General features: G+C 43.4%; 2 protein-coding genes across 9 annotated transcripts in view; one reads left to right on the top strand and one right to left on the bottom strand.

Moving 5' to 3' along the window:
* ncor2 (nuclear receptor corepressor 2) overlaps positions 1–3,475 on the top strand; it is a 70,990-nt gene extending 67,515 nt beyond the window's left edge. For all 8 annotated transcript variants that reach the window (XM_079269567.1, XM_079269572.1, XM_079269569.1 and 5 more), the window contains 5 exons: positions 340–482; positions 587–640; positions 1,422–1,628; positions 2,170–2,349; positions 2,461–3,475. In XM_079269567.1, coding sequence (XP_079125693.1) covers positions 340–482; positions 587–640; positions 1,422–1,628; positions 2,170–2,349; positions 2,461–2,663 — 787 coding nt within the window. In that variant the 3' untranslated portion in view covers positions 2,664–3,475. The remainder of the gene's footprint in view (positions 1–339; positions 483–586; positions 641–1,421; positions 1,629–2,169; positions 2,350–2,460) is intronic.
* A 4,308-nt stretch (positions 3,476–7,783) lies between these two features.
* Positions 7,784–14,353, bottom strand: rflna (refilin A). The gene is made up of 4 exons (XM_079270242.1): positions 14,133–14,353; positions 13,680–14,007; positions 8,741–8,850; positions 7,784–8,591 (listed from the first exon to the last, which is right to left on the bottom strand). Exons 2-4 carry the CDS (start codon positions 13,908–13,910, stop codon positions 8,258–8,260), a joined length of 675 nt encoding a protein of 224 aa, XP_079126368.1. The 5' UTR covers positions 13,911–14,007; positions 14,133–14,353; the 3' UTR covers positions 7,784–8,257.
* Between the last annotated feature and the right edge of the window lie 2,946 nt (positions 14,354–17,299).

Genomic DNA, 17,299 nt, shown 5'->3' with positions numbered 1-17,299 from the left:
GCTTTATGTAGACAATGAAACCTGAGTCGCCCAGACAGGGAGACACTCGCCGTCGTAATTTTAGGAATTATTCATGGTTTAGGGGTCTCAATTTACCAGCCAGTCGATGCTCCAACACTCACCTGTGGTCATGGGCCTCAGACAGTCACCGCAAGAATTACATTGCAAATATAATCGGCTACTGTTAGACGTATTGTGGCTGATGAGTTTGTCTTTTTTAGCCTGACACGACCACCTTCATATTACGTGTAATATGTAATGTAGATTGATATGTAATGTACTCACACAGGGCTTGTTTGGATTGTGTTTGTTAACCTGGCTCTCCTTTCCCTCCTGCAGAATGGGCTCCCGTTCCCCCCCCAACGCCGCCCAGCCTCCAGCCTTCTTCAGCAAGTTGACAGAGAGCACCTCGGCTATCGTCAAGTCGAAGAAACAGGAGATGATCAAGAAGATGACGGTGGTGGGAAATGACGGTGATTTCAGTAAGTCATCTCTCAGCACAGGCAGGAGTAATACTTTCAGATGAAAACCTTACATTTAATGAAGAGGAATGACTTTTAAATAGAAACCCTGTTCCCACGTTCAGATGCTGGTCAGCCAGGAACAGAGATCTTCAATATGCCGGCGTCTACAAATACAGGTAGTCTTTTTAAACCTCATCGCTTATTACATTGGTTTGAAGTGAGAAGCCGGCCCCTCGTGACACGCCGTAGTGGATGTATGTCGAGGGTCAACACATGCATACATACTGTGGTAACGGTGGCTGAATGGAAGGATTGTTGAGCCTGCATCATTCTCCAGACAAAAAACAACTGTGAGAAGCTTGCAAGGATGACACAGCAACATGTTAGCAATGTCATGTTGATCAACTGCAGGCAGCAATGTTTTGAGTGACAGCAAATTTAAGTGAAAGCTTAAAATCTGGTTCAATTCAGCTTCGTTTTGGTGCCAAACCGGCCAATGTAACATGTGAACAGGAGCAATTTAATTCCAGTGCACTGCTGTTCAAAGCCCCTGCACTTTTCATGATGAATTATTTACTTGTAGAAAAATGTCTAGCTGGAAAGAACAGTATCCCGTTCGCCAACATCCTGAACATGGAGTTCTCTGTTGCCTCCTCTACCCGGCTGCTTGTGTTCACACGAGAGCTGTTTGTGACAGATGTACAGAAATCTCACAAAGGTCCTGAGGTGGTGTGAAAGGTGCCATTTACACAGGAAATTGACCTGAGTTACCAGATGATGGAGACGAGGCGGAAACTGCCGGGACACTCATGACATAGGATGCTACAGTGTATATAGGGCCGTACCCCTCTTCATGCTCTTGTAGCTGTATCATTACAGTAGCTTCTGATAGCATTGTCTGTACTTGCAGCCCCCCTTTCTCCCTCTTAACTTGTTGAATACTCCTTCCTTTCACAGGACCTGTGAGTGTCTGCTGCCATCCAGCTCCAGAGACCCCCAGTAACTCGATAGGCCTGGAGGCCATCATAAGGAAGGCCTTAATGGGCAAATACGATGATCAGCCCGAGGAACGCTCTCCGTCCAACGCCGCCAACCAGATGGGATCAGCTGTGTCTGCTGGTATGCCTGGAGCAGACGGGCGCGTTGAAGACTTCTTCTCACAAGGTGCAACATCCCCCGACTCTTTTGTCTTTGTTTTTTCTTCACCCCAATAGCATCTTGCATGTGCCGTTCCCCAATGTGCAATTTAAGGCTTTCAGTTTTACCTTCAAGGCACCGTCTGGGTTTGTACCACGCTTTTTAGCAAATCTTTTATTTTCCTGCAACCAATTTAAGATCATCAGGCAGGGATCTCTTGGCTGAGCCTTTTCTGTTCCAGCGCCATCATCTGCCTCAGGATTTTATTTTTACTTTCATCCAATTAGTCCCCATTTTATGATATGCTTATTGACGGTTTCATCTTTTTCGTTCCCTTTTAAACATTACCAGCACATTCTTTATCTATCTTTGAAGACTTTTGTAACATTATTTGTCAAACAATAATTAATTAGGATGATTCAGGAAAGCTGCTGAAGGATTGAAACATTTTGTTATGGGATTATATTTTCAGGTTGGGGTTGAATCAGCAGCTCTACACACAGAGCTGGAAATGTTTTGCACAGGATTGTTACTCTGTAGGTTTGAGCTCGGCCTCCTCTGCTTGCAGGTGGGGGAAAGTCCTCAAAGGGCAGCGGGCGCTCTAATGGGCGGAAGGCCAAATCTCCAGGACCAGGCCTGTCGGGGGGGGAGAGACCGTCGTCTGTGTCCTCAGTCCACTCTGAGGGAGACTGCAACAGACGAACTCCTCTTACCAACCGTGTCTGGGAGGATCGGCCTTCATCCACTGGTATTAAACGCAGCAGTTAATAGTAAATCTGTTGAAGCGGTTGATGGAAAAGGACAAAACTCATCAAACTCATCATGACATTTCCGTCACTCTGCTTTTTGTTTTTTGCAGGTTCAACTCCAACTCCCTTCCCGTGTAACCCGTTGATAATGCGTTTCCCCAGCGGGACGGTGTCTGCTCCCTCGCCCTCCTCTGGCCAGCTGGGGGGCCAGCCCCCGGGGCCAGGACCTGGACCTGGACAGGGCCGGTCCTGGGAGGAGGAGCCCAAGCCTCTGCTCATGTCTCAGTACGAGACCCTGTCTGACAGCGAGTGACCCAGAAATCTATCGCACCACAAGACCCGCTAACAGTCAACTAGCTCTGTGCTGCTGCAGCCACAGACAGACACACACACACACACACACACACACACACACACACACACACACACACACACACACCTGCTGAGGCATCTGCAAACTTACCCACACCATTCCACTCTGCATTTCCTCCGTCAGCCGTCAAGCAAGGATCATGCCCTTCTCCTTTCACACATCTGAGACGCCAAGCAGCCCGAGCTCAGACTCTGCTGCTCCGTGTTTGTGTGCGTGTGCGTGTATGTTTGCACTTATGTGTTATGCATTCACTCCAGGACGACTCGAAAGGACAAATCACTTTTCTTTTTTTAAACTTTGCTACTTTTCCTCACTGGCCTTATCAATGTTGACACAGTGACCTGCACCCTTTGGGTGTACCGCTCTAATGTTGCCGACAGGGACTCCAGGGTCCATGTTGTCCGTCTGGTCCGGAGCCTGACGATGGCTCCTCCAGTGACGGATATTGACCGCAGATCTGACCCGAGAACGGCAGCCCACACAGCGAGGGCCCTCTCACGTTTCTTCAAAGTGAACGCCAGGTGCAGGCGGCCTGTGCACTGCTACCACTACGAGAACACGTGCGAGGCGACGGGAAGAGAATCAACATCCTGTTTTATCTTGTTTTGGTTCGTTCTTTTGCTTCTTTTTAAAGTCAGTTAGTCCAGTCCTGTGTTTGGAACGTGAGCTGAGACCTTTAGTACCTTTTGATGGTGAACTTTTGATGGTGTCATTTGTTGTCTATTATCTGCAATGATGTATCTTTTTTTGGAATGAGGGCGGGGGGGGGCTGAGATTGTTATGCGGGGAGGGTCATATCATTGGTTTACAGGGTAAACATGCTGTTCATTGCTGATGTCGTCATATATAAGGGGGGGGGGGGGGTCCTGAGGAACGGCGAAGGCCTGTTGACCTCAGACATACACGTGGGGGAAGAGATGGTTTGCCAGATGGATGGCAGTGAAACGAGTGACACTTTCTCACTGTTTTTATATTAATCATGTCTGTGTTTGTTGGAACAGTTTTTGGATATTAAGCACTTAGTTGTCAGTCTGTTCACAATGGCATTTTTAAGAATATGCGTTTCCTGGGGCAGGTGAAAAATGGACTCAAGAGCAGCATAGAAATCCCACCTGTCTGTTTATTTTGGTCTTGCCGCCGGTATTCTTTACCGCTCCCACACTCAAAGCGACAATCACACGTTGGTGAACGATGACTAAGCCGCTTCGAGCAGATGCAGATGCAGATGCAGACCGACCTTAAAGCTGCTTAAAGGCAAACTCCTCAGCATCACTTAGAGTTCGTTCACATTGAAGAGGTGACAAAAAAGTAAAAAAGCCATCATTCTATGACCCTTGGTCCATGGCGCTGTCAGCTTCAGCTGGCCTGTTAGAATCTCGTCTAGGAGCTGTTGTGACGGTCTGACCTCTGACCTTTTTACTGCCTAGAGGAGGAGCTGAGACCCGACTCCTCATCCAGGCAGATTTTGTACAGTTATGAGATATTCCTAGTGTTAAGTGCCATTTATTTTACATATACAGTTCTGAAGTTACCAAGTGACGCACAATTTTTCTTTCAGCCCCCCCATGACAGAGTTTATACTGTCCACGCAGGGAAATCTGAAAACATAACAGCAAATGAAACTTCTTTTAAACAAAAAAAAAAAAAAAAAACATTTGTGTGCATTTCTTTCTTTGCTTCTAAATCCATCACAGCCTTAGCTTTTAACTGTTTCACTCACGAGCATCACAGGACAGCTCACTGCAGCAGGAAGTCGAGGGAAAGGCATTCGGAAGCATTCTGCTCGGTTTACGTGACATTAATTGACATGTTCTCACAGTTTACTGCGGTATTTTAAAGGTCCTCCTCTGTGTAAATGAAATGTTTCCCGGCTTGTGACTTTTGTGCTGCCGGGGGACGATCTCTGTCCTCTTGACTGAACACTCTGAAGCGACGGCATTGAGCCTGTTTAGTGGTTTAGACAGACTTACCTCTCTATCTCGAGTTCATTTAGTCACAGGGGATTCTCACAAACATGACTGTTATAGGACTACCTCCTCTCCCTCCTTCATTCATTCTACCTTTCGTTGGTCAAGCATCCAGGATGCCACACCTGCAGAACGCTCGGTCATGTTTTAGGTCTGATTTTGTTTTGTTTTATCATGACTGATGGAGGGTTTGTAATTTCATCAGGCAAGGCAAGCATACAGCCAGGCTTTGTACATTAATCACTCTGCGTGTATATCATTTGTCCTCTGATGAAATTTAAGAAGGTTACGGTAATCAGACTAAGCCATATCCAGCTGTTCCCTAAACAGATGACGGACTAATACGTAGTTTTTAAACGGTATACTGAAATGATTTTTAAAACGCATCCATTTAGTTTTTTAATCATATCCCAAATCTTACGTAATCATTCAAAACGTGAAAAGACAAAGTTATTTGCTGATGTGTTCCCTGGGCTGTCAAATGGGGGGTGGGTTTGTCATAAACATTACATTGTTCAACCATTTTGTGCATAATGATTTTTTTTTTTATTATAACCCACTGTATAATAGCAAGGATTGTATATAAAACTGAAGAGATGTAAATATTTATGTGGCTTGCTTCAAGGTTGGTATTACAAAAAAATAAAAAAAATATTCACATGGTTAAATTCTACATACCCACCAGCAAGCTTTGTGGATAAGCAGTGTAAAAATGAAAAACAAAAAAGACACTGCCTTAATGTTTAAATAAAAAGCTTATTGCCATTCATGGTCTCAGAGTCGTGTTATTTATCGCTGCACTTCTGCCTTCTCACACGTCATTGTATTCATTTTTCCTGCAGGAACATTTTAATGAAATGTAATGAATGTACATTACCACCAGGCGGCAGTATGAGCGTGTTTTTTAACAACTACACACGATATGTGTTTTTGACACACAGACTTCGGGAGGAGATGCTTTATTGCGAATCATTTTTCATGAATTGAAGAAAATAAAGACCTGATTCTTGTTAAAACAGTTCCTCTGATGGTGAAGTTCAGAGCTTTCAGTGGAGGTAGTTATTCCAGCTGCTGCTGATCTGGTCTCCTGTCATCTTCTGTACAATCACTCCGCTTGTGTGTCGGTCAGACTGCATGTTGTGATCCCCCTCCTTACATAACTCCCATGAGCGCTACAAGGTGACAGTGTTATGAAATTCTGACACTGATGAGCCTTTCTTTCTCAATTTACAACATATAACGAAGTCCTTACATAAGTATTATACTACTTGTAGAGCTGTGCTGAATAGAGACATTGGTTTATCCTTGCTGATCAGGTATTACAGATGTATAGTAGTTTGTCGAGAGTATATAAACCACTGAGACGAAAAGTACATTTGGACAGGTAACCCATCTCTAAAACATGTCGTTAGGACTTTCCTGTGCTGCTCAGTACAGAGAAATAGTCATGAATTAATTATTTACTGCTAAGAAACAAGAGTGAGAGCCAATATTTAGTGCTGCAATTTCAGTTGCATTTGAAAGAACGGTTTGTGTACTTATTTTCATGTCTGTGTTTTCATAAATCCTAACTTTGGCTTGGATTTAGTCACAGGAGCCGAACTTCCTCTGAACCTGTGCGAAGCAGGAAAATACAATCTCCTGGTTTCAAGATCTAGAAACAAATACTCAACACAACAGAATAAGGGTTTGGGAATTTTTTGTTTTATTCATTTAGGATATACATCTTTTTAAATTATTTACTTTGATCAGAACAAGAACGATGATTGATGTACAAAAATATAAAGATAATTATGAAGTGCCTCAATGCCACATATACAACAGGAAAATATTTTACAGTAACAAAATCAAGTGTTAGGAAACACAAAAGTATTTCCCATAAAACCACCAACATATTAAACGCGACACCCACCAACTTTCTCTCATCGTTCTCTGACATTTCACAGACCATCATAGCAAAACTCTCCATCACCTTTCCTGGAACCTTACTGTACAGTATACAAAGCCATCTTCAAAACAAGTTCCTCATCTTATTGCTCTCTTCTTGTCTGGCTCTTTGCATTGCTACTTACTGTTCCCTCGTTAAAGCTTGTATCTCCGACCCTCATCTTACTTGGAGGGTGTTTCAAACTATAAAAACAACAAGACCGCAAAATTAAAAACTCAACTGAAAGTCGGGAAACTTATTTGCAATTAAGTTAAAACGATACCTATGAAAGTCTGAGGTAAATTCTGAAATTTCAATATCTGTCTTGTTCAATAACCTAAATAGAGACAGACGGAGAAAAAAAGTTTTGAAAACGCTCAATAAAAATCTATTTTACATCTTCAACCAAGAGTTGTGACAGAGAAGTGTTTCAAATTGTCAAACACTTCCCGTGATTGTCTAATTAGTTTGGCACCTGTGTGACAACCGTCTGACGCCAAAGCAGGTTCAAAACCGTACAATGATTGCCAGCATTCTCAAAGGCCCTGAAAACACACATGTATGTTCTCAATCATCTTGTAACTATAGATGACGTGTGGTCCGGATGAAGCACAGTTTAAACTCCGAATAAATAAAGATGTTTTTTCCCCAGACTTCATTTATTGTTGCTCTGCAGCCAAACAAGCTAAGAAGAACCTGTTCACCAAAACACCCTTCACTCTGACATTATCTCAACCAAAGTATACAAAGGAAGTTTCAACAGACATTAGGTTGAACAGGTCTTTAAACCATAACCACAGGGATCCAAGACGGCTGAATATTTAATGTTGCAAAGAACTTAAGATTTAAAAGCAAGTGTTCAAAGGCTTTAAATATCTTCCATTTTTCAAATATTCTAAAGGCAATCAGTTGCTATTGTCCTGTGATCCTCCTTTTCATTAGACTTAGTCTAGAGGCCGCTCCGGTTGAGTTTAATTAAATGCTTGATCAAACTCGACGAGCTGCTGTTTGAACGTGTGTTAATTGAAACTGTAAAACAAAAACAAGTGTTGTGTCGCAGTGTGTGAACAGTTATTACAAAGAGATAAACTATCTTTGGTCCAATTTCTCATATGCAGTGCTGAAACCCCCCCCCCCCCCCCCCCAATCCCAAGTCCACTGGGAGGACTGTGATATATAGAAAACAAGTGCAATAAAGCCATATTAGAAAGCTTTGCATTGGTGTGACCGGGTTTGCGCAGGCTCGGCTGAAATCCACCACACACGTCATCTTGACTTTTCTCTACACACACAGACGTCTACAGTCCGTTACCTTCACTGAGCTTACGATCCAACCTGAAAGAGCAAAGGCCACCAATTTGTCAGCTCTTGTATTAAATAAGACATTAACCATTGAAGTGCAGCTTCAAACTGCCAGAGGACAGACTCCCTTGTTTAAAGACTGCATCAGTAGAAAGTCTAAATACACTTGGGTGAAATGTCACTAAAGGGTTCCCAGAGTTTCCTCCATGGCGACTACAAAGTAGGGTTTTCAGGGGCTTCGGGTATTACTTGAAGTATTTCCGGTCCCAAGTTCCTCATCCCTTCCAAAAAAAAACAAGATGATCACCAGGTAGCCCTCTCCCAGTGCGGTCTGGGCCCTACAGGTCCTCTGTGTAGATGATACAGGGACTAGTATCCTCACTCGACTCCAGCTGCACCGTGGAGACAAACCAGCGGCGGGAGCCCGTGGGGTTGTAGTTGAGCGTGGTGCGGTAAGAGTTCTTGGCGTGTTTTGGGTAGATAATGGTGGTGCTCTGGTAGCTGATGGGTTTCAGCCGTGGCTCCAGGTACACCTGGGACTTGTAGCTCTTCCAAGTGCAGTTGCGCACCGCCACCACTGTCTCGCTGAAGGAGGTGGCCGTGGGAACGGGGGTGCAGTACACCTGGTCCCGGTAATGCTTGTCGGAGTCGTACTTGACCTCGGAGTTGCACCTGGAAAAGAGAAGGTGAGAACTCTTTAGAACCCCATATAAGAATGGTCACTAGGTGGCACTGTTGACAAGAGCATGTTGATCAAAATGAGTGAGGGAAGCTCCATATTGCAACCAATCCTATGTCTTTATGTGTCAACGGTCCCTTACTTGATCTCCTGCTCTGGTTTGGGGTTGACTTCGATGCTTTCTCCGAAGAACACAGGGTACATGCGAGTCTTTGGGTCTGTGCTCGTGGAGTTTAGCAGCGGGTAGGGCAGCTGTGCAGAGGAAACACAAGAGTCACAATCTCACAAAGACATCCGTGAACTGCTGAACTGTTTGTAACCAGCCGGCCAACGTGTTCATTCAAGGAATTCCAGTAAAAAAAAAAAAATCCCAGCATGGTTGGGGGTTTTAAGCAGAGCCAGAAACCCAAATTAAAAACGCTGACTGCAGTCCCCACCCTCTCGAAGGAAAACATGCTCCCTGATCCGCCCTCATGAGAACTCGCCTTGTCCGTGGCACGACTACTACAACAACAATTGGACAAGAAGCACAGCAGTCGGGGCAACACTTCCAATTTAATTCAGAAAATTACACCGTGTGGGTCCAACCATATGAAGTGTTGATGGTAAATCTCTCTCTGGCACAGAGATGTGTGACCATGATGACACAGCGTGTGTGTGTGTGTGTGTGTGTGTGTGTGTGTGTGTGTGTGTGTGTGTGTGTGTGTGTGTGTGTGTGTGTGTGTGTGTGTGTGTGGTGTGTGAATGGACTGAAAATAGGCTTGCAGATGTTCGGCCGACAGTAGCTACAGAAATAAAATAAAAAAAATTATAATAATGATCGTTATGAATCTCCAGAGCAGCTGGTAGCCAGACTGGGTGGAGACGATACAGTCAAATAAATGACAATGAGGTGAAACTGAAAGATTCTCTTTTTGGTTTGCCAAAGGTAAGAGGTCTCATAGGAACAAGTTATCCAAAAGACTCTAAATATGTTGCTGTGCCTTTGTCATATTTCTTGATTCTTGTGTAAAGTATGATATTTATGGGTTCAAATGATCAAACATTGCATGTGTGAGCGCATCTTCATCTCATCCTGACCTTTGTCATTACTCCACGTGCTGCACACAGCTCACCAACACACACTCATGGAGGCACAGTCTGATGATTTATGATGCGTAAAATACTTTTGAAACCAAAATATTAGGTTCTTGGGCTGCAACTTATCATAATTTTCATAACCAAAGAATCTGCAGATTATTTTCTCGATCAATCAATTCATGGTTTGGTCTATAAAATGTCAAAAAAATCAAATTTCTTGAAGCGTTAATAAGTGTTTGATGTATAGATGAGTAATACCACCCTAATAAGCGCCAACAAACCAGTACTGAGTGTCACAAACTCCGCATTCATTTGGGATTAATGCAGAGCGCGTGATTTAACAGCGCACAACACCAGATGGGATACAGATACACTGTACTCAACTAACTGTACGAACCAGATCTGTTTTTGTACTGACCCCTGACCTCTGAGTGTCCCCTCTGGAGCCATAGGGGGACAGACGGAGCTGCACCAATCAGAAACACAGATTACTGTCACACACAGTGGGCAGTGTTGTAATTGACCGTTTTCTTTGCGTGTGTGTCTCTGACCGATCTGAATCAACTGGCCCCTCAACCACTCCTCCGACACCTCTCACGTTACACAGCGGAGGCTGTCACATGCTGTGGTTTGGCCGCAGTTAAGCGCACATGCCAATACAGGGGACGAGCGAGAACAGGCCAAGGACACGGCAGGACGCTGCGTGAAGCTCGTCTTACCTACAGCCTGCGATCATCACCACACGCACTGTCTGAACGGTGGAGCTGAACTTGCACAGCTGCTAGTTTTTTCAAAGCCAGACTGGAAAGAAATTCATCTGCGGGCGGTTCAGTTTCTGCTGCTGGTACATCATGATCTAAAAAGCTATGTGGTGGTCTTTACCTCCGCTGCTCCGGCATGGGGAGCATCCCAGGTATTTCTCCACGGTGTGCTCTGACAACTTCTGCAAAGCGAACACTCGTGAAGGGAGGGTAGGTCACCTCCAGGCAGCGGATCCCCCAGCATGCTCACAAAGCATAAACCCCCCCTGGAAGCACATTTCTGCCCAGGAAAAATAGTCTGCAGCTGAGCAACCCACACAATGTACAATGCACAATGCCGAGCTGCTGAGAGAAAACGCCAACTCAAACACACTCTTCCAACTGCTCGCTGTTTGGCGAAGTGAACTGACTCTGCATCCTGGTGTTTGCAAAGACGTTAATGCAAGAGCATCAGTATCACACAGTCATGAGATCCTGTCTCCTGCCTTCCCTCTTGTCTAATCCACCGACACTTGATCAGGCTTCCTTAAACAGGACAAGTATCTTTTACACCCGAGATTAGACGATCACACTGATATCGTGAATGCATCTACTCGGACTCATTAATTAACATGTACGTAACGACATGCAAGTACAAGAGTAAGTATCCCACATCTGCATAAATTTGGCTCCGGTCTGAAAACAGACTGAGGGTTTTACTCCGCGTTTAATTTAGAAGTGAGAGGTCATCAAACACTTATGTCCTGCAGCCGCTCTAACAAGCCCCTGCACCCAAAAATAGAACCAGAGGATTGTTCTTAGGTGGCAAACAAAAACAACTCATAAATAGATTTGGCACATGTATGCCTCCTCTCGTCCTGCTAACAGACACATAACCGGAAAACTCGAAAACTCTAAAAGTCTACATGTGACGGAGAGCTTTGATTCTTTCCATACAAACAGGCCCACAGACAGGATTAGCATGGAAAGCAGCAGCAGCCCCTATCAGGACTGATCTTTAAAAGGGAAACCGCAAAGCAGTGGAGACCTACTAATCTGAACCTCCAGAGGATTAGAGGATCTCTCTCTGTTTCAGGCTTCAGCGAACCAATGTCACGCAACTCCCAGGATGCAATGCTGCATTTCTGAGGCCTCCCTCAGGCGCTTTGAAAGCCACCCCCGACCTGCGCAGACATGCTCTTAAGACTTTTGAAAGTGGGAGTGAGCTGGAAATGATTTCCAATCAAAATCAGCCTCATCACGTGTGACACAAGTCACGGAGTGTCATTGAAACGCATTTAGCAATTATCATAAAGAAGATCATCTGTTAAATGCAGTATCATGATTCATCTGATGAAGCAATATTGCCTTACGGTGCACTGACTGCGTTAATTGTTCATTTAAAGTTTACAGTTGTTAAAAAATATCATGCAATTTCATCTTTAGGATTTAATTATCATAGGCGAGTTGTAGATTCCTAATGCCCAGGAGCTAGTGGGCTTTTCTCAGGAAACAATTTAAGAAATTTAACAAAGGGTGCAACCTGGTATTAATGACATTATTAACTTAATAATGATTTGACTGCTTGACTAAATGTTTTGCTAAATGATTATATTTGCTGGTGTCCGTGATGGTGTGAAATGAGCTGAGACTGAGGCAGATATCTATGAGTGTTATTATGAACACTTTTCATTGACATCCAAAAGGTCCTGTTACTACTCTGGTTCTACTGCTACCACATCCACAGACATGGTGAGTTGAACATGAATTAATCCAGCAGGACCCCGGCTTCCAGCGCCGATTCTTTTTCATTCATTTTGAGACTCAGATTAATCTATTGAACAGCATTCGCTCCGTTTACAACAACTTTAACTTCTATTTTCAGCTTTTTATTTGGTTGTTGACTTTCACAGATTGAGTGAGACACTTAACAGTATTATCATAACAGGAGTAATAAACATAATCCCACGCTAGACACTTCATAACTTTCAAACTTCTGTAACAGAATCACAATGGTGAAATACAAAACCCGAATGTTCCCATACTTAAGATGCCTCATCCAACTTGGGGGTTGGGTTGTCAACGGACCAGAGATGATAAACAAGGAAGGAAATAAGAAAAGTGATGATGATTATCAAGGAAGGACTGTAAACACTACTCAAATGAAACAATCTGACAATGAAATACTCGTCTTGGTTCAATACCTCGCCAGTTAAAAAACAGATGCAACATGTGAAGAAGGGTTGCAAGTGGATATCACGTCACTTTAAAGGGTCACAGGTCAACACGTTTGGGAATGGCAAGTACAATGGCCAATTTAATAAACAGGCAATTTGCCTTTCCATTCATTTAACATTGTTTCAACAGAGGACGCAGACCTGCTGCTGAAGGTTTTAAAAAGATAAAAGTCTGACGATGTGTCTCATTTCATCTCTCTAATCAACATGGCTGACATGACAGGCCTTGAAGAAGAAGCCCGTCACAAAGTTTGTCATGACAGTGCCTCGTGTAAATCCATCACAGGCCATTATAATATCTTGTCTTGTCCTACAGGTGGAGAAACCTGATCACACTAGTCATGCTCATCGTGCACACACCTTGACTCAGATACCAGGCTACTGAGTGAATCACCTGGTGTCATAAAGCTTTCTGTCATCTCGCATGGGAGCCCCTCGAATCCTGGCAAGGACCCCTGGGAGTCCCTGGACCTCACTTTGGGAACCCAAGAGGGCCTTATCAACTCACTGACCCTTATGACACCACGTAGTGAGAGCCCAGCTGATGCACCAGAGTGAGAAGGAAAACATCTCTACCGGTTTATTGAGGGCCAGTGACATCTACAGCACAAGCGCAACATCAAAAGTGTACAACTGAGGAATGTCTGAGAGAGAGAGAGAGAGAGAGAGAGAGAGAGAGAGAGAGAGAGAGAGAGAGAGAGAGAGAGAGAGAGAGAGAGAGAGAGAGAGAGAGAGAGAGAGAGAGAGAGAGAGAGAGAGAGAGAGAGAGCTTCCAGATGTTGTGGGACTGAAGTGAAATATGTTTTTGGCCAAACATTAAAAAGCTCTCAGATCTTCAGTTTCTCTCACAGCAGCGTCATTATTTGGCAATTAGGTGTTTTTCTTTCTTTTTTTTAATCATGTAAGTGTCAATGAAGTGAATGACTGCAAACTTACTGTGGACACAAAACAGACCCGAGTATCATGCTTTCAGGTTACACAATTGTTTAAAATGATAAAGTAAATAGAGCGCTGTGTTTCTTACCAGTTTGCCTTCTTTACTCTCCTTTTTATAATATCCATGATGGCTTTCCACGGGCGTCGTGCAGCTGCCGGCGCGCGACTCGATGAGACCCGGGGAGATTGAGCAGAAGGGCGGACTGGGACTGGGGGGCAACCCCGAATCCGGACTGTCGAGCAGCCCTTCCCGGTTCTTTCCTTTCAGGCTGTCATCCATCGCTTGTAAATGTAGGTGCCCCACCATTTCTGGGACCATTCAAGTAAAAAAAAAAAAAACCCACCCCAGACGAAGTCGCGCTGACGAAGTTGCGTCGAAAAGAAACAATCCTGCGCGATTTCTTTCAAGATGACTTCTGCAAGTAGAGAAGATGGGATTCTTTTTTAAGAGAATATGCATTTAATCATTGTCCAAACACTGTGGACACGACTTCACAGACTGCTATGAATTCAGCTGCTATTTCTCCTGGAAATACTCTACCTGCGCGTCGTGAAGTATCCACCTTTAATCCCGAAATATATTCCAAACAAATAGGCTTGAAAAATCACACAATCTTGGAAAATAAATATCAAACTTGACACCAAAGTGTATCAAAGTGAAGTATTAACTATTCTTCGTTGAAAAAAACGAAACTAAAACGTAGTAAAACTCGCACAAAAGCAATAAAGTCGACCGTCCGTCTGGTACCGATCAGGATGAGAGCTCCTCTGCTCTGCGTTCACTGTGTGAGTGTGTTGAGTGTGTGTGTGTGTGTGTGTGTGTGTGTGTGTGTGTGTGTGTGTGTGTGTGTGTGTGTGTGTGTGTGTGTGTGTGTTTGTGTGTGTGCGCTCTCCAGTGGAGAGCTCCTTCTTAATGATCCTGCCAGGCTTTTTTTGTGCACCTGGATCCAGTCCAGCCCTCATGATCGAGATCACTTCCACGTACAACCGAGAGGGGCGAGCACGTCCTCCTCGTTCGTGTTTAGGATCTGCTGAAGTTCCCTTGAGCAATTTACCCAACTCCCTACCTGCTGGAGATGATAGTGTGGTTATATTAATATTTATAGTTAGAAGTTATCAGATCTTTCGTATTTAAGGTTATATCATATGTCACTACATCAGAGCAATCACTTGTTTATTATAGGGGTGGAAGTAACGATTTACATTTTTTCGTGTCGTTTTTTGTGTCAGTACTTTTAAAGTACTTTTTAAGTATTTTTTAAAATTTGTACATGTTTACCTTTGTGATATTTATCACAAGTATGAAACAGATTAAAAATAAAAGTTACTTAAACTGTGTGAGAATGAAACAGAAGAATGGAGATAAATAAGCAGCTGCAGGTGTGTCTGCGGCCGCATGAAACTTTAAAACAGTTTGCGTTCACGATATTGCCATATTTAAATATATAACATCGATCTTAACTAATTACTTATTTCATAGACCACCGGGCTAGCACGCCAAGTGACACGCCCACATGACGTAGGAGCACGCTGGGTCTGGCTAACATGACGTAGGAGCACGCTGGGTCTGGCTGACATGCGCATGTGGATCCTTCAGCGGTGACTTCTGCATCGAGGAACTTCTATTTTGAGTGAGGTGTGTGAGGACTTCCTGCTGTTTGGACTGGTTATACTGGGACACAGAGGCCGAGTCTCTCCTAAAATACATAAATATGAACACGGTGCCGTCTCTCTTTGGATGTAATGTGTTGGTGGCTGCAGCCAGTGTGGAGTATAGAGTATGTTTTATATGTCCACCTTGTCTGCGTTGTGTTGATGTTTAATTCCACTGTGAACTCTAAAAGAAGCGTCATGCCTCCTTGTGTCAACATGTTTTATTTATTGTCAATCAATTTAGTCTCTTTTGTGGTTAATTCTAATGCTGTTGTATATTCATATAATGGATAATTAGTTGTTTGCACAGACTGCAGATTGCCCATCTGTTGGTTCGTGGTCTTGTTGTTTACGTTGTTCCATTTGTGTATACGTTGACATTTAGTGAAATCTATTTTGTAGCCTAAAGATGTTCTTTAATTTACCAGTATCATACATCACCCCCCCCCCCTTTTTAAATGTAATAGTACATTTTAACTGACTTACTTTTTACTTAAGTACATTTTTACACAAATAGTATACTCTTTCCTGCACTGTTATAAGTAAGTCCCATTGAGGTTAGTTAGAAATCGTTCTTCCAAGGCAGACGTGGCCAAGACTACAGCCTAAAAACAGACAAATCAATAAAAAGTCAGACAATGGATAAAACAATGCAAAAAATGTATGATAATACTAAAAACAGATCCTACTAAAATCAGCCTAAAAGTAAGCTAAGATCTGACAGGGTTTTTATCATGCTGCCCAAAAGGACGACATGCCAAATAACAATATGTATTCCCCAGAGTTGTAGCAATATCCACAATCTTTGTATGAATATTACATTAGAAATGCTGTAGTTTAAAAAGCTGAGACTGCAAAATATTACTGAGGGACTGTTTATGAAGTGCTTCTGAGAGAGAGAAGCTCCACAAATATACACAACTGTATCATCTGCGTAATGCTGAATGTTAGCGCCACGTGTGTTAACACATATTATTTGTGTTAATAGTTTTTATCTCGGCCTCGAGCTCATCCCATGTCAACATTTTATATATTTAGATGTAATGCTGCTGTGTGAGAAAACAACCCCTGATGTCAATACTTGTTTCAGTATTCATCAGTCAGCTGTCTTTGGGGAGCAGTTTGTTTTTCGGTCAGTAAAAGGGTTATTAAAGGATTACTGCAGTTATTTTTCATAAATCCTATGTGTATTTGTGTCTTTGTGCGTCTGTACCCATCCTGCCTGGTGTATTTCAGGACAGGGTGGAGATGGGTGGGAACGCTGTGCATCCACCAGTAACTAAATGAGTGCATAGACATGCACACACATACTCACACACAGAGCAGAAAAAGCAGACCGCAGTCATCACAGCATGCAGTGGAGAAAGAATCAAATGCTTGTTGAGGGTTCTCTCTCCATAATGCCTGCGCTCTGTTCATACGGTTACTCTTACCAGCAGCAGCGCTGCCAAAATGGAAATCGGAGCATAAATAAGAGCCAGTGCAGAGCTGCCTGCGTGTTTTAAGTGGTTGATTGTATCTTTGATGGTCCACCAGCTCTCTGTGGTGATTACCACAGATTGTGAGGAAATCATGCGTGATGTTTTTTAGTTTTTTTTTAGTTCTCATAAAAAGTAAGATAACTCTGTTTGCCTTTGTTGTCTGGAAGATATACTTAATTGCATGCCCGTTAAACTTGTGCAGCTGTAATCTTGCTTGCTGAGGATTGTTTTCCCTCCTCTGTGTTATTGTGCTGAAGCTGTGGAGCGGCGCTGGGAGTTTTACTGGCGTCAGGTGTGTTTTTGTGTCATCATGTCCACCTTAAAGAGCCCATCATGTTGATCCTCAGGCATTTAAGGGATTAGTGTTGAGATCTGGTACAGATTAGCCATAAAATACTGGGGCACAGATGATTCTCGTGTTTGTAGGCGTAGGCATGTCTGTGAGCATGCCAACGGGAAGCGTTGCTCAATTGCAGCCTCGGAGAATTGTAATAACTTTAGTGATTCCCTTACTTTTCGTGTTTTATTTTCGTCCTAGACTTTGGCTTATGGCCAAAAACCTGCAAAACCTATC

The sequence above is a fragment of the Melanostigma gelatinosum genome (assembly GCF_949748355.1).
Source record: "Melanostigma gelatinosum genome assembly, chromosome: 6".
Classification (NCBI taxonomy): domain Eukaryota; kingdom Metazoa; phylum Chordata; class Actinopteri; order Perciformes; family Zoarcidae; genus Melanostigma; species Melanostigma gelatinosum.
Note: the sequence above shows the minus strand (reverse complement) of the source record. Positions and strands in the feature narration are given on the sequence as shown.

Bases quoted from the DNA above. Each gene is read 5' to 3' on its own strand.
- rflna (XM_079270242.1), bottom strand. From the start codon at position 13,910: ATGGTCCCAGAAATGGTGGGGCACCTACATTTACAAGCGATGGATGAC. The intron at 8,851-13,679 runs GTAAGAAACACA...TCCTCTGCACAG, and splicing joins AGAGTAAAGAAGGCAAACTG to CTGCCCTACCCGCTGCTAAA. The intron at 8,592-8,740 runs GTAAGGGACCGT...TCTCTTTTCCAG, and splicing joins AAACCAGAGCAGGAGATCAA to GTGCAACTCCGAGGTCAAGT.